General features: G+C 47.6%; 2 protein-coding genes across 4 annotated transcripts; one reads left to right on the top strand and one right to left on the bottom strand.

Moving 5' to 3' along the window:
* Positions 1 to 309: 309 nt before the first annotated feature.
* Positions 310 to 15,435, top strand: upf1 (UPF1 RNA helicase and ATPase). 3 transcript variants are annotated; one of them, XM_030372843.1, is made up of 24 exons: positions 310 to 697; positions 1,145 to 1,287; positions 1,637 to 1,726; positions 2,643 to 2,810; positions 3,157 to 3,337; positions 4,241 to 4,402; positions 4,552 to 4,639; positions 5,022 to 5,120; positions 5,442 to 5,541; positions 5,722 to 5,881; positions 6,140 to 6,258; positions 6,579 to 6,743; positions 7,262 to 7,376; positions 7,802 to 7,945; positions 8,177 to 8,390; positions 8,733 to 8,850; positions 9,039 to 9,195; positions 9,740 to 9,882; positions 10,920 to 11,094; positions 11,227 to 11,308; positions 11,528 to 11,689; positions 11,893 to 12,110; positions 12,250 to 12,372; positions 12,761 to 15,435. In XM_030372843.1, the coding sequence occupies exons 1-23, from the start codon at positions 527 to 529 to the stop codon at positions 12,367 to 12,369; spliced, it is 3,294 nt and encodes a 1,097-aa protein (XP_030228703.1). In that variant the 5' UTR covers positions 310 to 526; the 3' UTR covers positions 12,370 to 12,372; positions 12,761 to 15,435. The 3 variants fall into 3 exon arrangements, with proteins under 3 accessions (XP_030228703.1, XP_030228702.1, XP_030228701.1); XM_030372842.1 differs by having other exon boundaries at positions 5,439 to 5,541; XM_030372841.1 differs by having other exon boundaries at positions 5,433 to 5,541.
* ddx49 (DEAD (Asp-Glu-Ala-Asp) box polypeptide 49) lies at positions 15,267 to 20,568 on the bottom strand. Its single transcript, XM_030372844.1, has 13 exons — positions 20,270 to 20,568; positions 20,037 to 20,160; positions 19,734 to 19,819; positions 19,243 to 19,364; positions 18,291 to 18,478; positions 17,939 to 18,079; positions 17,478 to 17,553; positions 17,232 to 17,308; positions 16,879 to 16,976; positions 16,563 to 16,637; positions 16,208 to 16,296; positions 16,042 to 16,113; positions 15,267 to 15,856 (listed from the first exon to the last, which is right to left on the bottom strand). Exons 1-13 carry the CDS (start codon positions 20,382 to 20,384, stop codon positions 15,677 to 15,679), a joined length of 1,443 nt encoding a protein of 480 aa, XP_030228704.1. The 5' UTR covers positions 20,385 to 20,568; the 3' UTR covers positions 15,267 to 15,676.
* Between the last annotated feature and the right edge of the window lie 1,716 nt (positions 20,569 to 22,284).

Raw genomic sequence — 22,284 nt, 5'->3', positions numbered from 1 at the left:
GTTATATCATATTAACAATAACGAGTGTGTGTGTGTGTGTGTGTGTGTGTGTGTGTGTGTGTGTGTGTGTGTGTGTGTGTGTGTGTGTGTGTGTGTGTGTGTGTGTGTGTGTGTGTGTGTGTTTTCCTAAACAACAAAACCTAATATGTTTCTACTTTAGCCCAATTAATTGTGTATATGTTTGTTTTCTAATAATCATAAACATTCTCCCCACCTCATCGCTATCCTACTCACTCTCCATCATCGCTCTATCATTCTCCCGCCTAGTGTCACGTCACACTGTTGCGCTCTTCGTGCGCTTGTTGTGGCGCTCGGAAGTTCGTCACTGTTTGGTGTGTTGGACGTGAAGCGCTCGAGCGGCGACGAGACTGGGGGAATTCTGCTGCAGTTCGAATCTTTGTTTGGGTTCAAATCCGAGGCGACCACCGCGTTGTGTAAAGATACACCTAATTAACCCAGAGAGTTGAAGGGCATCTGCAGCTGAGCAAAAGTAATCTGTATTAACGAAGCGAAAGTTGTTTTCACGATGAGTGTGGAGGCGTACGGGCCGAGCTCGCAAACGCTCACCTTCCTGGACACCGAGGAAACGGAGCTTATCGGAGCAGACACTCAGGGATCCGAGTACGAGTTCACCGATTTCACCCTTCCAAGCCAAACCCAGACCCAAGGCCACACACAGAGCCAGTTGGACAACCAGGTTGGTGTGGTTTGCGTTAGCAACAGAGGAAACCGTGACATCCGTCCAGCTAACGTTAGCTGCAGCTAGCTAGCGAGCTAGCTTGTCGACCTTACGCCTGCTAGCCAACTAATAATAGCCACCTAGCGTGCTAGGCTAACACTAGCCAGCGCTAAACATTAGCATTTTTCCACTGCATTCAGTTGGTTAGTACCTTCCCATAGTTATGCCAACCTGTTTGAATGTACATTTTAGCCAGCACATGTCGTTGTTGTTGTAAACCACGAGGGACACAGGTCATTTTTTCTCAGGCTTTGGTAGTAGCGGATATATTTTATTTCCCTCTATTCCACGTTACAGCCGACTGCTTTTAGCATGTAGCATCTATACACATAGACGTTATACACGTTTGTAAGATAGAAAGCGTTATATGTGTTTCGCAATCAAACTTTGCCTCTTATCATCAAGGTGAACGGACCGGACGAGGGTCTCCACAACGGGGGAGTGGATGATTCTGTGGCCAAGACCAGCCAACTTCTGGCTGAACTGAACTTTGAGGAGGATGAGGAAGACACGTATTATACCAAAGACCTTCCTCTACATGCGTGCAGGTAGGGTCCCCACTGTGCTTTCTGCTAGATGTTATGCAGTAATGAGAAAATTGCCTAATTTTATTCAGAAGAAGACGGTTGTGTAAAGAAAATATGCGTTACAAGACGATTGTTAATTTTGCATATAGAATTGTATAGATGTACACACAGGACCATATACAATTCTGAAGGTTCTGTCTGTTAGGCATGAATATTTACCCTTTTGAGATTCATAATTTTGGCATCTCCATGTACTGAGTTGATTGCAGAAGTAACTCTAGAAAATGTCCTCTGATTACTAGAACTGAGAGGTGTATTCAATGAAAAAGGCCTAGGATTTGATTTAAATACCATATGTTTGTATTTCCAGCTACTGTGGCATCCACGACCCGGCTTGTGTTGTCTACTGTAACACCAGCAAGAAGTGGTTCTGCAACGGCCGTGGCAACACATCTGGCAGGTAGCTAGCCAAGAATTAAGTGTGAAACCAGTCTGGGGACATGCCACATTATTGTCAAATTGTTTGCTTTCATTTCCACTGTTGACACTATGGAGTGGCATGAATTGACACTACACTAAAATACTTTGCTCTATTGAAATTACCTCATATCAAATCAAATGTTGTTCAACGTGCTATCTGCATCATTAGCTCCGGATTTTATATTTAGTTGCCCTGAAGTGACGCCAGTTCATGTGAGGCTAACTGTTTGAGTTAGTGAGAGTTAAATGGTACCACGGGGCCCTCAAACTCAAACTGTTCAATGATGACTGGTAATGTGTGGGCTAATTGATCACGATATGGCCTTTCATAAAAAAAGGGAATAGCAAATTTTGGATTTAGATTCTGATTTGCACTTGACCATCAACCTAGAACACATAAAGATGCAGCCAGAGCCTTCTGGGCATAGGGTTTTTGCTGTACCGCTCTCCATCTACTTTTCTTTTCATGATTTTAATTGTGAGTTATAGCGAGGGTACAAATTCTTTTTTAAAGCATTTAATAATATTTATTTGTTGAAATTCTCTTGACATCCAGACAGCAATCCTTAAATCAAATGTTCGGACTACAACATAACCTGATTACGGTTCGTCGTCTGTTGCTGGCCCCTTTTAAGCCCGTCCAAACAATTTAATTCGGTCTCTTTCGACCAACCTACCTGTATGCACCTCCTACCTGTGCACAGTCTGACCATGCACTCACCGTGACTGACTGGAGTTTTCCACAAGGAAAACTTTTTTTGTTTTGGGGGAGTGGCTTTAGAGGGAGGCCTGAAGGGAGGGGTGGGATTCTTTTTTGGTTGGATACTTTCAGAATCTTGCCCACTCTGGCTGGTTTTTCAAAATTGCCTACCATATCTTTTTTTTTTTGCTTCTAGCCACATTGTGAACCACCTGGTGAGGGCCAAGTGCAAGGAGGTAACACTGCACAAGGACGGGCCGCTTGGCGAGACGGTTCTGGAGTGCTACAACTGTGGCTGCCGTAACGTCTTCCTGCTGGGCTTCATCCCCGCCAAGGCAGACTCTGTGGTGGTGCTTCTGTGCAGGTAACCCCTCTCGCCCCGCATGCTACAGTGTCAACAAAAGTTAATGTGGTTAATGTTCATTTCAATTACAGTAGTCGTTCAATGGATGCTATTACAGCCACGGTTGAAAGAACAGCAGAAAAGCTGCAGCAATCTTTCACACAAAGCCACCTTAATCTGGTGCCTGGATGCCCTGTATGGGTGCACCACAATGTTGTGGAGTTCAAATGTGATTTTAGAGTTGTGTGTATTGTACACCAATGTGAATTCAGGGTTAGATAAGCTTGCCAGTCAACTCTTGGCCTCTGTCATGGTCCACGAAATGCCCCCTAACCCTGGCCTGCCCAACTGCCTTCTCTATCCACAGACAGCCATGTGCCAGCCAGAGCAGCCTGAAGGACATCAACTGGGACAGCTCCCAGTGGCAGCCCCTCATCCAGGACCGCTGCTTCCTGTCCTGGCTGGTGAAGATCCCCTCAGAGCAGGAGCAGCTCCGTGCGCGCCAGATCACCGCCCAGCAGATCAACAAGCTGGAGGAGCTGTGGAAGGTGAACAGGGAGGCTAGAGGATGGGGGTATAGACGGGCAGACAGGGGTATAGGATATAGATGGCAGTTTATATAATTTACTGTATTCAAAGTAGGGTTGCCGCGGTGTGGACATTTTCACACAGGGTATAAACGGTATTAACTTTGAAACTATAGGTCAACCGCCATCTTCTCCGTTAACTCTCCTCTCACACTCGGTGACAGCGGCTGGCAGCGCGCCAATTCTCGGCGTCTTATAACGTTCTATATATAATAGTATAATATAATTTTATATATCATAATATCACGGCCAACAGCTCCGTGCGCCTCCGGATGGCCGTAGCGCGGGGAGCTCACGTAGGGATTGGGCTTTGCGGGGTTTGTTTACTGGCGTTGCAATGGTTACCAGTCTTGTAAGGAAGCGCGTCAATTCTCGGCGCGCCAATTCTCCCGTACAGAGCAGAACTGTGTCCTATTCTACACATTTTAACTTTCTTAATTCTAATTATATTATTAATTTTTACTGAATTTATTTTTTATTACTGAAAAAAACAAACGGTGTTGCCGGTGTGCAACACCGAGTAATCGGGGTTATCTGGCATGGTTGCAATGTGTTGGTATTGACTGTTTCACAGTAACGCACACTGTCCCTGGTTGTTCTCAGACTCTGAACTCTTTGACTGTACGAAATGACTTGGAGGAATTAAATGTGGTCGAGGTTCATTTAACAGGAACAATGAATAGCTCTATAATATCTTTGTTGAACCTAGTTGTTGTTTTTTAAGGCTGTATATTCAATTTGCAAATACCAATACAAACAAAAAATCCACGGCAGTGCAGCAGCAAGTTTTAAAAGACTGCCAACGCTCTGGACCCAGAGTCCCCCAGCTGGCCCTAGACCGCTGCTCACTCTCTGTGCTCCCAGGATAACCCCAGCGCCACCCTGGAGGACCTGGAGAAGCCCGGTGTGGACGAGGAGCCCCAGCACGTGCTGCTGCGCTATGAGGACGCCTACCAGTACCAGAACATCTTCGGCCCGCTGGTCAAACTGGAAGCAGACTACGACAAGAAGCTCAAAGAGTCCCAGGTCAGTGGTCCCCCCCCCCCCCTGCCGGGCAGGCACTCCTGGGGTCTCCACCAGGAGGGGCGCCTCTCTATGTATCAACAGTATATTGACAGATACAAACTGTCTGCTGCATGGGTAATCTAACGTTTTGTCTTTTGCCCTCCCCCCAGACCCAGGACAATATTACTGTCAGGTGGGACTTGGGCCTGAATAAAAAGAGGATTGCTTATTTCTCACTGCCCAAGACGGACTCAGGTGGTAATATTCCCAGCTTTTCTACGTCATTCGACAGTCATCTCCCAACGGCTCTGTAGTCAATAGAGAACCGCCACCATCCATCTCCGTGTGGCTTTGATCCCCTGCCCATCTCACAGTGGTTCTGAACCCCTGTCCATCTCACCGTGCTGCTGAACACCTGGCCATCTCGCAGGGGTTCTATACCCCTGGCAGTCCTTCATCTGGACTTCTATGGTCCATTTAAACCCAACACTCTCAGCATGAAACCCCTCTTACACCATGTTATATTATATTTTGTTTGTTTTTGTGCTCAAAAAGTCATGCTCACTCATCTTCCGGCGAGTGGTGGTATTGGGGCTGTTGTTGTTGCAGGGCTTCTGACGGTTGTCTCCTTTCTCTGCAGACATGCGGCTCATGCAGGGTGATGAGATCTGCCTGCGCTACAAGGGAGAGATGGCCCCGCTCTGGAAGGGCATCGGCCACGTCATCAAAGTCCCGGACAGTATCCTCCTCCTCGCATTGGTCTGTCTGTCTGTCTGTCTGCCTCAGTCTACCAGTGTCGCTTACTTCTGCAGTGTCTGTTGGACAAGCCAGCTTTCTGCATGGCAAGCTAGTGCTGAAATTGTCTCTGTACTTTGCTGGCCTTATGCTATGTTTTCCAAGTAAGCCCTATGCTCTGTATCGGCTGACTAGCACTCCTGCTATCTTGGTTTTGTGCACCCGGCGGAACATGCTGCATTATCAGGTGGCGTTGTCCTACGGTGGGATCAAGATGGTGGTAGTTATTCATAGGTTTCCTTGACCGACTGTTCTGACTACGGAGACGAAATTGCGATCGAGTTGAGGAGCAGTGTGGGGGCGCCAGTGGAGATCCCGCACAATTTTCAGGTGGACTTTGTGTGGAAGTCAACGTCTTTTGACAGGTAGACCTATTGCCACTTTCTTGTTGTGCTTCTTTATTCTTCACACCTTAATGTTTAATCATTACATGCGTTTTCCTTGGCATTTCCCGGCAAGCTTCCAGAATGGGGGTTTGAGCAAAGCGGATTTGATGTGGTTGTATCTAAGGTTTGTGTGTGTGTGTGTGTGTGTGTGTGTTTCAGGATGCAGAGTGCCCTGAAGACGTTTGCTGTGGACGAGACCTCTGTGTCGGGGTACATCTACCACAAGTTGCTGGGCCACGAGGTGGAGGATGTGGTCATCAAGTGCCAGCTGCCCAAGCGCTTTACGGCTCAGGGTCTGCCCGACCTCAATCACTCCCAGGTACCTCACTCACCCCCAGTCGGGTGAGTTGGGGGGGGTGACTCACCCCCCCCAACTCCTCAACCAGCCCCCCCCCCCAATGTTAATTGGCCCTTGATGTCCTATTCAGATGTTCTTTGTAGAAGCCTTTTAGATATAGATATTATTATGAAAAATGAAGTTGGTGTTAAGTGTTGCTTTTCTCGGTCTTTGAAGGACATGGACTTAACAGAAACATGACCGGTTTGGAGAATGTAATTGTTGTGTGTCTATTTCCAGGTGTATGCTGTCAAGACTGTACTCCAGAGGCCCCTCAGTCTGATTCAGGGCCCACCCGGCACAGGGAAGACGGTCACCTCCGCCACCATAGTCTACCACCTGGCCCGCCAGGGCAATGGGTACGTTGAATATGTGCAGAAAACTAACTCCCTCGGCTGTGGACTTCACAATCGCATTTGGTGGTCCATGCAAATACCTGGGGTAGCACAACCCCATTTCAGTCCCCATAGATACCTGCATTGTGGATCTCCCAATCCCATCTGGTCACACACCCCGACTGTAGTCCCCACATGACCTGGGGTAACAACAACAACAACATGACTGTCTGTGGTCCCCGTAATGACCTGGGGAGACCGGACATGGTCCCCATGAGCTGGGGTGACGCACTCCTGCAATGACATGCATATCTCATTCTCTGTGCGGGCGTTGTGATCTGCAGGCCGGTGCTGGTGTGCGCTCCCAGTAACATTGCCGTGGATCAGCTGACGGAGAAGATCCACCAGACAGGTCTGAAGGTGGTGAGGTTGTGCGCCAAGAGCAGGGAGGCCATTGACTCCCCGGTGTCCTTCCTAGCCCTGCACAACCAGATCAGCAACATGGACAGGTCAGTTGCATGCTGGGAAGTGAATGAACCCCTAGATTCGGTCTTTATAGTATCTATCTAGTTATTTTGAATGGGGAATTTTGCAATAACATATCAAAATAAGGGATTAGCCAGCCAGCATGCATTCGGATATCATTATTTTTAATTTTTTTCTTTTTACCCTTTAAATTATTTTACTCTGCTCGGCTCTGTATATTGAGCGTTAACGCAGTTATTCGTGCGATCTCTCTAATGGAAAAAGTACATGGTGGTGTTTTGGTATTCCCAATACGCACATAGAACTCTCCAAGCTGCTGTGATGAGATGGGCTGTGAGGGTGATTCTCACTGGGTCGATTGTCCTTGTTTCTCGGTCTACGGCTCTTTTTTCGATTCGATCTTTTGCTTTGTCCATCAATCATTTGATGCTCTCTCCTTACAATAACTATCACTCACTTTCTTGTTTAATCTCTTTCACTCTCCCTCCTCGCTATATCGTCCTCCCACCCTTTCTCTATATCTCCCTCTCGCTCCCTCCAGCATGCCCGAGCTCCAGAAGCTGCAGCAGCTGAAGGACGAGACAGGCGAGCTGTCGTCTGCCGACGAAAAACGCTACCGGGCGCTGAAGCGTACGGCTGAGAGAGAGCTGCTCATGGTGAGGGCCCTCCCTCTCCCCCCTGTGTTCAACTACAGTCTGGTCGTTTGATAAGCTGTCAGTTAATTAGTAATGTTCATGTGTGCTCAAGGGCGGTGGTTGGCATGGTAATCACCACATCCTGATTGGCAGCATATTGCGCCTGATTATCCTCTTTTAATCAACGCATAAGTGTTGTTGAGAGGTGTAATGTTTCCAATTTGACAATCAATTCAATTTATTTCTGAGCCACTTCATACGGTTGACTTGCCATCTCAGAAACCATAACCCTTCTCTCCGCTAGTACAATTGTGGCTCAGGTATTATTTAAACTCCCTAAAGGTGATCCGTGTTCTCTCTCGAATTCTCTTTTTGTCTCCCACGCTCTAATCTCTGTATCTCTCCCTTGCTCTTATCTTTCTTTCCCTGCCCCTCCCTCCATGCAGAATGCTGATGTGATCTGTGGTACTTGTGTGGGGGCCGGGGACCCCCGCTTGGCCAAGATGCAGTTCCGCTCCATCCTGATTGATGAGAGCACGCAGGCCACTGAGCCTGAGTGCATGGTACCCGTGGTGCTGGGAGCCAAGCAGGTACACTCACCCACACTCACTCAGCCTCTGTGGAAGGTGGGGGCCACGGTTCACCCGTATCAAACACATAACCAAACCCACATGCACACAGTGCGCTCCATCGGATCATCACCATGGCAACTCTTCCCACAAACTTCCCACTCCTCCCACACTGACCACTTACCGCCGTAGCTCTCATTGATGGGGGTTTGTAGTTCTGATCCGATGTCTTACTCTCCTTGATCCCTGCAGCTGATCCTGGTGGGCGACCACTGCCAGCTGGGCCCCGTGGTGATGTGCAAGAAGGCGGCAAAGGCGGGCCTGTCCCAGTCCCTGTTTGAGAGGCTGGTGGTGCTGGGCATCCGGCCCATCCGCCTGCAGGTGCAGTACCGCATGCACCCGGCCCTCAGCGCCTTCCCATCCAACATCTTCTACGAGGGCTCCCTGCAGAACGGTGTCACCGCCGGTAAGACGACACCATCACGGTTATTGAATTAAGCCAACGAGAGCTGCCGCACTCATGCCGTCGCAATCTATTATGCGGAAAATGCGGCATTAATATTTGTAATCAATGTGTTGGTATTTATGAAAGTATCCTATTTAAAAGGCTTCCATTTGTTTAAACAAACCTTCTCTTCAAAAATAACTATTGGCTGGCATGTTGGTTTCAAAATGAGCTGAATCTCTATTTAAATGGTAAATTGTATTTAAACCTATTGTTTCTTTAAGCTTCATCTCTAACTGCTTTGTATCATCTGCTGTAAATGTTTTGGTTATGAGGTGTTTTAACTTGAACCTCTTCCTCCAGCTGATCGCATCAAGAAGGGCTTTGACTTCCAGTGGCCCCAGCCAGACAAGCCCATGTACTTCTACGTCACCCAGGGCCAGGAGGAGATCGCCAGCTCAGGAACCTCCTACCTCAACAGGTACCGTCCCCGGCCACAGGCCTTGCCACCCCCGAGGACTTGTATGTCGTGCCGGACAGTTTATTTTTATTAAGCTCGACCTGTTGGTAATTGGGTCACATTTAGAATGCAGCCCGTAACTAGCCCCTCGATGTCATTGAGACTGTTGTTCTGAACTAGCATCATAACACTTTGCGTTATCTTTAAAGGACGGAGGCGGCCAACGTGGAGAAGATCACCACCAGGCTGCTGAAGGCCGGTGCCAAGCCCGATCAGATTGGCATCATCACCCCCTACGAGGGCCAGCGCTCCTACCTCGTCCAGTACATGCAGTTCAGCGGCTCCCTGCACACCAAGCTCTACCAGGTACCTCCCCTTAGCCCACGCACCTCCCGCCAACGTCAACATCAGTACTGGCTCTGTTGCCGGGCAACACAGCTTCCTAAAGCAGTTGCCAAAGCAACAGGCATTGAGCTAGCTGGCTTTTTATCAAAACTTCTCTCTAATATTAATGCATTGGATTTATCTTAAAGTGAGCAAAGGAATGTACCGTGATTCTTCCCAGCGATCCTTCTACTCTTTTGCTTGAACAGAGACCTGCACATTGGGTTATTGGGCCTTAAAATCCCATTGTGTTAAACCTCTGACCCTTAATAATGATGATAGGGGCTCTACTGAGGAGTGCAGGGATCCTGGTTTTGTGTAAGAACCACTGCCTGTCACTGGGTCTATTACTCAGTAGGGAACTCAGAATTCAGGGCTCCCCAATTTGACCACAACCAGGTGTGACTCCCACTTGTGACGTCACCAACCGGAAGAGTATGAGACTGGTTGTGATGGCCAATCAAACCTTGTGTTTAAGTAAGGGGACTATTGTTTTCTTACCCCCTTCGTCATTGTCTGGCTCCAGGAGGTGGAGATAGCCAGCGTGGACGCCTTCCAGGGCAGGGAGAAGGACTTCATCATCCTGTCGTGCGTGCGTGCCAACGAGCATCAGGGCATCGGCTTCCTCAACGACCCGCGCCGACTCAACGTGGCGCTCACCAGAGCCAAGTAAGACTCGGACCGACCGGCCTGTGGTTCCAGAGCAAGGGCCTATGGGTTTTGGGGGATGGAGCGCTGGGTTTTGGGGGAGGTTCATGTTGGTTAGTGGGGGGTATGGGTGTGTTTGTGTCTATTGGGTTTAGTATTAATGTTAGACTTTTGATTGGTTAATACTTAAACATACTGCATTTTAATTAAAAGATTAATAGTTAAAGTTAATAATGTATCAGAACTGATCCCTTGTAGTGTTTAGATTCTCTGCCCGAGCCCGGCCCGACCCGCGGGCTGGGTCGGGCCGATATTTCCCACCACTATCCTCGGGTCGGGCCGGGCCTTTGATCGAGACGTTTTTATTTTTATCATTGCTTTATTGGCCTAATCTGAGGAGAAATCCATGCCATAAACAGAAATATTATAGGCCTTTATTACACGGGTCTTCTCAATGCCGTGGAACGCTCCGTTCACTTGCATGGGTAGTAGTTCGGTGACTTCAACCCCAGCGTCTTCCGTTGCTAAGCGACGAAACCGTCTTTGCGGACAAATTATTTCTCTGCTGATCAACACTACAAATGCTGGTAACGAATAATTTGTAAAAAGACACACCATATGAAGTTATTTTTTCGTTTTGGCAAGTAGCCGTGTAATAAGCGGGATAATGTATAGAACGTCGCCGGTCATTATCGAAAATAAGCCCCTTTCGGTGTACGGTTCGCCCTACGGTTCGCCCTGTCGGGGCTTATTTTCCGATAATGACCGGCGTTCTATATACATATATATTTAGCAGAGTAGGCCTGGTAACAAATGTGTACAAAGTTACACATGTATAAAAAAAAATGTTTGGTTGAAATCGGGCTCGGGCTCATAATTACAGTTAATGTGTCGGGTTGGGCCGGGCTCGGACAGAACGTGCACGGGGCCGGGTTGGGCTTGATATTCTGGGCCCGATCTAAGCTCTAATCCCTTGTATAGTTCAAAAATTATATAATTGATCATTAGTTTCAAATTTTCAGTTTTTAATTTTAAATGTGTTTGTTTGGCTTTGTCAGGTACGGGGTGATCATTGTGGGGAACCCCAAGGCACTGTCTAAGCAGCCCCTGTGGAACCACCTACTGAACTACTACAAGGAGCAGAAGGTGCTGGTGGAGGGACCGCTCAACAACCTGCGGGAGAGCCTCATGCAGTTCAGCAAGCCCCGCAAGCTGGTCAACACCGTCAACCCGGTCAGTCCCACACACGCATTCACAGACACACAGCTAGCCGGCTACTCAGTCATTCCCAGAAGCTGCTTGTCTAAACCAGCAACCCAGTTAGTCACGCGTTCTAAATGGTCCTCGTGCGCTCGTGTTTCCCAGGGAGGGCGCTTCATGAGCACGGCCATGTACGACGCCCGCGAGGCCCTGATCCCGGGCTCAGCCTACGACCGCAGCGGCACAGGTGAGTCCCGCGTCGGCCCCGCCCACTTCTGTTACGGTACTACAGGCGAGGTGTCTTCTCAGCCCTACCGTTGTACGCACAAGAGTACAGCTGCTGGTCTACTTACCATGAGCTATGGCGCCGTGGCAACCCAGCACATAGTTGCAGAGATCACTAAACTATCAGTCTCTCACCACCTCCCTTGCTCACCCTCTCTCTCCCTTGGCCTCTCTCTTCCAGCCGGACGACCCTCCAACATGTACTTCCAGACCCATGACCAGATCGGCATGATCGGCGCTGGGCCGGGTCACATGGCCATGAACATCCCCATCCCCTACAACCTGGTGATGCCCCCCATGCCACCTCCGGGCTACCTAGGCCAGAGCAACGGCCCCGCCGCAGGTACGACGCCACACGTGCCCTCTCCCCCTCGATATCATGAAGTTAACATTTCTCTTATATTTATTGGAGCTGAGAAGTGAAGTTGAGCTCACGTCTATCACATCTAACTCATTCTCCCAAAATAACTGACCATCACTCTGCCTTTGCAAGACACATTCCCACATCTCCTTTGGTGTTGACTGTTTTCTGTTTGTGGTTGGCAGGTCGCGGGGCCATGAAGGGCAAACCGGGCCGCGGAGGCCGGCAGCGAAGCCGGGGGATGGGCGGCGGCAGTCAGGGGGCCGCCGGGGGCCCGAGTCAGGCCAGCCAGGACGGGGCTTCCCAGCCCTTCTCTCAGGGGCCCCTGACACAGGGCTACATCAACATGAGTCAGCCGTCGCAGATGAGCCAGCCTGGCCTCTCCCAGCCAGAACTGTCCCAGGTACCTGCACCGTTTTACTCTTCGGCTCTTCCAGTAACCAAACCTTCACATTTAATAGTTTGAGACGGATTGCAAGGAGCCTAGTTTCTTCCATCAGGTGTGATGAAGCTAGTTCTGTTTTTCTCCCTGCGCTTCTCAGGACAGTTACCTGGGTGATGAGTTCAAGTCCCAGATGGACGTGGCTCTGTCCCAGGACTCCACCTACCAGGGGGAACGCGCCTATCAGCACGGGGGAGTGACTGGTCTGTCCCAGTACTAGAACGTGAGTACATACTGTCCTGCTGCCAAACCCCCCCCCACAAACGCACATGGATATTGAGATACTTATTTCTGTTATTTGCTTTATATCGCAGCTGTGGTAATTCTGCCCGACAACGTTTAAAATGTAATCTATAAATTAAAAAAATCTCTTATTGGATTTAACGTGAAACCTGGCTTCAGTTTTCACGTGGCAGTGGGCAAACCATGGTACGGGCACTAACCTAAGGTTAGTGAGGTTTAAAAAAGGAAAAATATGTGTGCATGTAAATACAATGCACTGGTTTCTGATTGGCTGATGTCACCTATAAATGACCCTTCACCTGGCTCCAGTGTCTTCCCTTTATGGTGCATGGTCTCTTATGGTGTCTCCCCCCTCCCTCCCCCCACAGGTGACAGGACGAGGGGAGCCGGGCTTGAGCGGAGCCCGCTTCGTCGGCATTTTAATCTGGGTAACGATGAAACTTAAATGGATACCTGTATTCCTCTGCTACAAGCCAAGCACCAGAACGCCACAACGCGACAGGGAGAGAGCGGAAAGCCAAGCCAAAACACCGGCCGCTGGATAAAAAAACCTCCACCGCACCGCCGAGAGACGGGAAGCGAGAGAGATGGAGACAAAGAGAGAGACGGAGGGAGAGAGGCAAGCGGGCGGACGGCAGTGACCCCTGCTCGGGGTTGCCAGTATCGTAGGAAGTGGAGGGCGCGTTGGCGTGCGGTTGGGCTGCATAGGAATAAAATAAAAAATAAACAAACCATAAAGACGAGGGACTCCTGCCGTCTCTGGAGGCTCTGCTCTAAAAGAAACTCAATCCCCCCCCATCTACCCTCTACCTTCCCTACCCAAACTACCCAACCTTTACCTAACTTGACCTTACCTTTGCACCTCACTTCACCCTCCCTCCCTACCCACCCCACCCTCCCCTCCATGGAAAACGGTCTGCCAGGGCTCTCGGCCTATCAGGATGGAGGAATGGGGGGGGCAGACGGCGATCCACGGGTGACGTGGCGGTCACGGTAACATGGGCGCCGCGGTGGTCACGGTAACATGGGCGCCGCCGCCCTCCCTCTCCGGGGCTCCTCTAGATCAGGAGAACAGCAGCGGACCCTGGATCCTCGTCCCCCGCCTCATCATGGAGGAAAGTCAATGAGGAGGAAAAAAAAAAAGAGTTGAATTGAGCCGCCAGTGACTTTCCTGGAGGGTCCCGGGTCTGGTCCGGTCCGGTCTCGAGCCACAGGCTTGGATGGATTACAGGGGAAGGGGCAGGGAGTGCTTGGACCACACGTGGCCTGGGACCTTCCCCTCCAGGCACGACACGCGTGGGACTCGGTGGGTCACCGCCGCTTGCCACTGGGCAGATTCCTTCATATGTTCCTTTGTTATGACTGAGCACCACATGCTAAAGAAGAAAAACAGGAAAAACACAAAAAAAGAATGCGTAGCTTGTGAACATGACCAGCGTTCAATATTGTACCCGTCGTCCGCTATTGTCCATCCTATCCGAGCGTAGAGGCTTGAGAAAGCCTTTACTTGGCTTTTTTTTTTTTGCTTTCAAGTGGGGGTGTATGGGTGCATTTGTTTTTGTTTTAGTGCTACGCCCGCTTCAGAGTGACTGCTCCTCCACTGGAGGAGCTTCTGCGTTGTGGTGGGGGGTGGTGGGGGGGGGTGTGGATCTCCCGGCGTCGAGAGACCCGTCTCGGCTTCAGAGGAGCAGGTCTTCATCAACAACCACCAGAGGTTGGAGGAGGAAGGCGAGGCAGGGCTTCCTGCAGAAGGTCTTCAATGGGAACTTTCCAGACCGCGAGCCCTGGGATGCGTGTGGAGTGATGGATAAGAGATGCATCGTCGTCGCCTCTGGATGAGGGCAGAACATCGTGTTTCAATTCGCGTAGGATTTGAGGAAGTGGAAGAAACGTGGAATTTGGACACATGACGGAAGCCGGTGGACTTTATTTAATGTAGGGCTTCGTCTGAGAGGAACTTTCTTTTGTTTTAATTCCTTTTGTCGTGTAGATGTTTGGACTCAACGGTGCGTTGCACGTCATGTCGTTTGACTAGTGTAAGTCAAACTTTCTCACAGCGTCTTTTTATGGTGAATCATGAAACTGGAGCTCGTCTGATCCTTTCTGTTTGAACCAGTGTGAACACCGATGAAACCATTGACGCCAGCATGCACAGACCCCTCCCCAACCCTCATTGCCACTGGTTCCTACTGGTTTCCAAGGTTACCGAAACCTCAGATTCCACCCTTTTAATGAGGGACACGTTCTTGGGGCCTCCTTCCTTCCTTTTGGACTGATCGTTATAAATCCAGATAGCTGCAAATGCTTTTTCCTGTTTTGGTCAACATTAAGTAGGTTTCATTTTATTGTGTTGGTTGAAAATAGTTCTGTATTTTTTTCTTTTCAGTCAGGTTTGCTCCCTGTAGTTCACCAGGTAGCCCACCTTTACATATGTGCGCACCTGGGTTCTGCTGGCTTATGTTATATGTACTGTGTGCTGCTTTGTGATTCAATGGTTGTACTTTAAGGCCATGTTTTTAATTTGTCGCTTTCTAATGCCAGCAGCTTAGCACAGGGCTTGTCCTGTTTTAAAATAAAATTAAGTAAATGTCCCTCCCCTATTGATTGTGGTTGTGTCCAAAGGCTTCAAGTCTTTCAAGAATGTTGTCTGAGCAGAGAATGTACACCCACTAGTCGTAGCCTCAACTGTGACAATCATGTAGACCTTTAGTAGTCCTGGCTAGGTATTAACGTGTGGAACAGTCTGTTTTGCCACAAACCACCTCGGCTTTGAGTTTTTAAATTTGCACCTGCTTATTAGTTAAAATCAAATAAACTTAATATTCTGCTGGAAGGGTTTCAGAGATGACCATTCATGAAGGAATCGGAGACAGAGCAGATCACAATACTTTATTGATTGAAAAATCTGGGTAGTTATGGATCAAGGAGTTTATATTTTACATAATTTACAAGGTTCTGGGTTAGCCTCCTTTCTGCTGGTGAGGTTAAATCGATGTGTGATTCTGTTTCAAACTGAATCCATCAATAAAGGTTGAATTGTCAAGTTGAGTCAATGTTTTCCTGTATATTTACACCCATCCTGGCTCTCTACCTAACCAAACATTCTTCATATTGAGCTAGTCTTTATAGACAGACATGGTAAAATCCCTAACAGTGGGCCTTATGCTGGTCTGTCGGTACTTAGGTGGTCGAATACAGTTGTCAGCTTTAAGTACATGGGAGAACCCTTCCCATACACAGTAGCATACGGGAGAATCCCCCTTATGCCCATATAAGCGTTACGCTCATTTAGCTTCCAGTTTGGCCTTCTTCTGCTCCAGTCGTCTCTTCTTCTTCAGAAGGCTCCTCTGCCGCTGCTCCGCCTGCTGCTGCAGCACACTCTCCTGGACCCGCTCCTTGAACTTCTTCTTATGCTTCTTGATCTTCTCCAACTCTGCCTTCCGCTTGGCCTCCATCTCTGGGTCCTGAAACACACGTCCACCACAGGTAAACCCAGGGTCAGGATACACTGACTTCATATAAGTGGATGTAAAATCATATGCCAGTTATATTAATGTAAAAAATGAAACGGCTAGCCAACTGCATCCAATGCTTTGCAAAACAAGTTGTAATGCAACTTCAACCTAGTTTACCCAATTACGATATTTACCTTTCCTTCTAGTATAAGCTGTTTCCTCTTGTGGACCTCTTTCTTCTCATCAAAGTCGGTGGCTTCCAATCTCTAGAATACAACAGGTTTTTATTGACATCTCTGTATGAAACCCAGACTGGTCTTGAATCATAGTTTCTAAATCTAGCAACAGGAGGGTTCTTACGATCTCACACTCCCGCCTTGTCACGTTGACCTGGGTGAGGATCTTCAACACGTCTTTCTCCTCCACCTCATATTCCTTTAGCTTCGACTCTATAGACACATGGAACCAGCGTTTACACATCCTAACCAATGTAGTGGTCCAACCTACTGTATACTACAGCATTCTGGTCATGTGAAGCTAAACTGATGGCAGCATCAGTTGAGGTGGATACAATTCTCTAAGATGCTCTGGATGAAAGCATTTACTAAATCTATAATACCTATAATATATAGTAGGTGTTTTAGAGGGATACAATATACCGTACAATTCTGACAGTAGCTTCACGTTGAAGGCTTGAAGCTATAATTTTACTTACGTGTCTGTTCCTCGATTGCATGGACCAAGTGGATGTCATATTGCGTCACCATAGTGATGGAGACTCCGTTCCTCCCTGCAATGTTAAGACACCCGTTAGTGTCTTTACAGCCGTGACAGAGCTCCAAAGACGCTTCACTATTATTTATCTCTTAAGAGGTTTTCATATTTCTTGGAGTTGCATGTCATTAAGGTATAGTTATGTGGGGTCGTCCCCAGAACCTTTTGAGCTTGGAAAGTTCTTGGGACGACCAATACTATATAGTGCATGACTTCCGCTACCATCATCCTTATGACTAACAAACAGGCGATCCTACCGGCCCTGGCGGTCCGGCCCACTCTGTGGATGTAGATCTTGGGCAAGCCAGGCGTGTTGTGGTTGATGACCACCTGGACCGTTGGTATGTCCAACCCCCTTGATATCCGGCGAATAACAGTCAGAAAAGCAATGCATGTAACAGCCTAGAACAATGTCCCAAAAATGACTAGCCTGTGACTACATTTTTGCAACTAATTCTTCTTGAGGCATTTGTATATCCAAATATTGTTTTAACCCCATAAAAATCTGCCAATGTCTTATTGGAGTAGCTCTGTAGTAGTGTAGTTGGGGCTTGTGTTCGTACATAATGGAGTTTAACCCTTCACATGATTTGGAGTTTGAGCATCTTACCTGGAAGCAACATCTGTCGCAATCAGGATTTTGTAGACGCTGGCTTTGAATTTGGAGAGGTTAGCGAATCTAACTTTCTGTGGTGGGAAAAAAAGCAATGCTGTTAATTTAACACCTTTTAATTTAACATTGTTTTTTCTTTCATCAAGTATTTCCATCTTCTCACACAGAGTAAAAAGACAATCTGCTTTCTGCCAAGTAAGGGCTTGTTAGCGTCTTGTAGCGACTCGATGCGAGAGACCTCACCTGTTTCATCATGGAGTGGAGAGAGATGGTGGGGAAGTTAAACTTTCGTAGCATCATCGTCAGGATCTGGCAGTCCCTGTAAGGACACATTGATGTTTCAGAAGAGACAACAATTCAGGACCTTGAGCTGATAAACCCATGAAAGTCCTCTCCTCCATTTTTGTCTGCTTGCTAGCATTTTCCTTACTTCTACCCACTGACAAGGACTTCAGGGCATCCACAAAGCACTCCCACTATCATCAAACCCAAATCGCTTCTGTGCTTAGTTCTGCCTCAATGCTTTATATCCCAGAAGCAAGAACATTATCTGCTACTTTCCCCTCCCTGGACACATCCCGGCCCCACTCCCCAAACAACGGAACACTTACCAGCTTTATTTCTAACAGAATCAAAGGATTACACCCCCAAACTGTTGTTTTACAGGATAGTTGGCTCCTATTAAGCATGCTTTCAATGCTTACTTGCAGGTTTTGCAGAAGATGATGATGGACCAGTCGCTGTGCTGGTCGGTGAAGTTCTGTATCAGGTGGACTAGGTAGGCGTCCTTGATCTTCTCCGGGGCCAGGATGTACCGCTGGTCCAGCTCTTCCACCGTCCGGGTCCTGTGTGTCCCAGACGGTTCAATTATCACCCGTTGAATCAAAAAACACTAAATCCAACACGTTGGATTTAAAAAAAGAAGTATGTAATATATACTTTTAATGATATAATAATGCACCTCACTATCTTAACTAGTATTGAAGTACTGTCCACATTCACTTTGCGTGTTGAACATCCGTTCCGGGTATGTGAGGGAATTACATGGACCCTTACTCAGACTTGCTCTCCCAGAAGAAGGGCTTGTTCATGGTGAGGCTCTGCAGCTCCTGCAGCGTGTCGGTCAGCGTGGCGCTGAACAGCAGTGTCTGCCGTTTGGCCGGCAGCGCCCCCAGGATCACCTCCAGGTCCTTGGTGAAGTCAGTACAGCCCTGCTCCAGCAGTCTGTCTGCCTCGTCCATGATCTGTCCCCCACACACACACAAATAGATATACATGTGTGCGAAAACTACTCCTATAGGTGTATGGGCTGTACGGTACAGACTAAAATGTATATCACCGTATGATTTGAGGCATAGACGGTAACGGTCTTATATATCACGGTATGCAAAATCTTTTCTCTGATACTTCGATTTCTGAAAAACACTAATGTTTAATAGTATGGATTTCTTTCTCCACTTGCTTGCGGACCTTGCTGTGTAGTTTTGGCATCTCTATTTGGCTGAAGTGTGTGAGGACAGGTAACGGGTACCTGGGATTGAGTGTTTGGACAATCTCTTTAAAGCCCTTTCTATCGACATTTGAAAAGGAAACCATGTCCTTACAAGTTACTCAGGTAAACAATGACGGCGTTGGAAATCTTGTTCCACCGCTGGCTTTTTTTTGTGGAATGGCTTTGGAAAATGCAAAGCACGCAGGCGAATCTGCATCCATGACAATAGCATACTGCCTGAGAATGCAGTATCGCTGTCAAACATGTCCCTGGGAAAAGTAACATTGCGCCAATTACTTTGTAACGCATTACACACACAACACTTTGTCTACCGGTCACACGGAAACGTCAAAATCCATACCATAGCATAAAATTCACACCGGTGTACTTTCTATACCGTACACCCCTCAGAGCAACACGGACACATCTAAAGACGCACACACACACACTGACCTGTATAGACAGTTATACACTAATGCTCAAGCGGGAGCTAGGGTCCTAGAGAGCGACTCTTACCAGAAACTGTATCCTTTTCAGGCTGAAGGTGTTGGAGCTACGGATGTGGTCCGCCAATCTTCCCGGTGTCGCCACGACAACGTGAGGTTGCCGCGACAACTCCAAGGACTGTGTCACCATGTCTGATGATGCAAAATAATGGTCAGTTGTTGCCGGTGGGATAAGTCATGGTAATGATGAGTTAGAATGTACTGCTATGGGGAGAGATAGGATAGACTGGTGGTAAGGGTGTTTGTCTCCTGAAACCCCAGTCTACCAGTAGGCATCCCGGGGCAAGATGCCCTAGTCGGCTCCTTAATGACTTGGGTGTAAATCTAAGTCTCTTTGGATTTAATGTGTCTTTTTTTAATGTGGATTTTAATGTCTGCTAATTTAGTTAATGGTGGTATAATACAGTCATTAATGCATTTCTACCTCTTACGTTAACTTTTCTGGGGCATGAATAAGTCATGGTTCTGGAGCAGGTTATGGGTTCAAGTGGAACCACTTACCCATCCCACCCACGACGATGCAGTCCCGCAGGCCCAGGGGCTTGCCAATGACCCGGAACTGCTCTGCGATCTGATATGCCAGCTCCCTGCAAAACAAACCACATCCCCATTAAGGGGAGGACGACTACAGTAGAATATGTCATTTGTAGAGAAGTAATGCTTCCTTTCTATAACTTATGATCAGCCATTTGTTAACTACCTGTTAAACACATTTATATTGTGCTAATAACTAATTATCCTTAGTAATTAATGTCGGTCATGATTTGCTTTGTTGGAGAAGTAATTTCTTGCGGAGGTGCCAACCTGGTGGGTGTGAGGACCAGGCAGAAGATACCGTAGGGGTCTTGGGATAGTTTCTGTAGCACCGGCAGGACGAACGCAGCAGTCTTTCCACTGCCCGTCTTGGCGCAGCCCAAACAGTCCCGACCTGAACAACACATCTCTTAAACATCGATTTCCAACTATTTACATGATTGGAAAATGTGCCTCTGTGGGGTCTGAACCACAGACTTTAGGAAATAAAAGAGCGGACTTGCCTTCGAGAATGGGTGGCATGCAGTTCTCCTGGACAGGAGTGGGTTTGTTTATTCCTAGTTGTTTACACTGCTTAATCAGCCAGTCGGCCAGGCCAAGCGAGGAGAAATCCGACATGGTGACGTTTCCTTGGCCAACTTTTGTATACAAGTCTGCTTCTTGGTGGTTTGTTCTAATAGAAAATCACCTTGTCGAATGCTAAAAACACATCCTCGTGGCTAAACTTTAAACAGTCGCCTGCTGATGACGTAATACATGTATCGCCAACACCCGCTTTCTGATAGGTTCTCTCTCCCCAGACTCTTTCTCTGTCTGGTTTAGTGGGCTATAATAATAAAAAATTTAAACAAAAATCCAATCGACTCTACTTCTATACATTACTCATTGTGTGGGCGGTCCGGAATAATAACATTATAATATACTCCCCTACTGACTATGTTTTTACCGCTTCGTCCTGGATTGACCGAGATCTGTCCCAGCACGCTGATGTGGTTGCTGAACAGGCAGGCTCTGTATGGCACTGTTTTCTTAGCGAACCCCTGTCCAGTTTGAATCACCCGTTATATGGTCTGCATACATAGACCTACATGTTGTAACTTGGATAACATAAGGGATTACAATTATGATTTTGTGTAGTTGAAGCGTCATCATTTTTTGTTTCTCCATAATGACAACTGTCTTTATCAGGGCAACGCCCTGAAGGCTACGCAAGATGCATCACATGATCATGATTAATACAGAAAGAGTGAGGGTTAAAGTCAGGGCCTTAACGGCTATCAAACAAAGAAGTGTTGTGTTCAGAGATGGTCAGAAATGCTCCACATTTTTTATGTTGGGTTTTATTTCTCCGGACATTATGACAGTTTAGTTTAGTTGTGGGAGTAAAGCAGAGCAGATACATTCCCTTGCATCAACGAAACGCCTTGTGGAGTGAACATGCTTGTTTAACACCACTCAAACAATAAGCCTACCCTACATACATGTCTGTTAGGTGGCTGTGGCACACAGATGCAATGCAGCAGCCCCGTGAAACCCCTCCCCCACCATTTCATCAATAATTGATTCTGATAGGCTATATGAATTTCGACCCATCATTTCTTACCGTGTTCCGATTCACGAGTCATGTTCCATCAGGTATCTTTCATTTATTAAAATAATAAAAAAAAAAATATTACTGTTGATTTTTACATTCAATTCACAATTTTTGTTATTGTTTTATGGGCCGCCAATCCGACACGAGGCCAGTTGCAGATAGGGGCCCCTATTTATGCAACCCTTGCCAAAGATTACTTCTCCATGGAGAGTTCATTGTTCCCCTTGTGAGAATTTATGGATTAAAGTGACTGTCTTGTCAACCAGTGTGTTGTATGCAATTAAATAGCCTAACGACTTTACATTATCTTAATGGGGTGCCTAGTTTATTTTTGCTTTTAATTATGTTTTTATTCAGCATTCTTCTGTAAAGTTGGCCTCCTTTTTCCCCAGGTTGTTGCTGGGTCGGAGTATGGGTCAGTAATTGTGTGTGTGTGTGTGTGTGTGTGTGTGTGTGTGTGTGTGTGTGTGTGTGTGTGTGTGTGTGTGTGTGTGTGTGTGTGTGTGTGTGTGTGTGTGTGTGTGTGTGTGTGTGTGTGTGCGTGCGTGCGTCTGTGCGTGCGTGCGTGCGTGCGTGCGTGCGTGTGTGTGTGTGTGTCCGCGCGCGCGCGGGGGTTCTGCAGGAGCCATATGTGGCCCTGTCCTTTGTGCACCACCTGATTGTCAGCTTTGATTAATAGCAAATCCAGGCAGATTTGTCCTCCACCAGGAATCGCAGATTTTTCTCCGGCTTTGCAGCAAATTGCCTTGGCCTGCGCCGTGCCCTTTAGACAAACGTGAAAGTCGTTTACATGTATCACAGATCTATTCTAGGGTGGCGTGCACATGCACATACACATTGCACACAGACGCACTCTGGCGGAGATTTCTTATCAGGCCACTGAACATTATTCGTGCGCAGAGAGACATATGAGGCATCAAATAT

Source organism: Gadus morhua, chromosome 12 (assembly GCF_902167405.1).
Source record: "Gadus morhua chromosome 12, gadMor3.0, whole genome shotgun sequence".
Lineage (NCBI taxonomy): Eukaryota > Metazoa > Chordata > Actinopteri > Gadiformes > Gadidae > Gadus > Gadus morhua.
The sequence above is the reverse complement of the archived record's forward strand: the minus strand, read 5'-3'. Positions and strand labels throughout refer to the sequence as shown.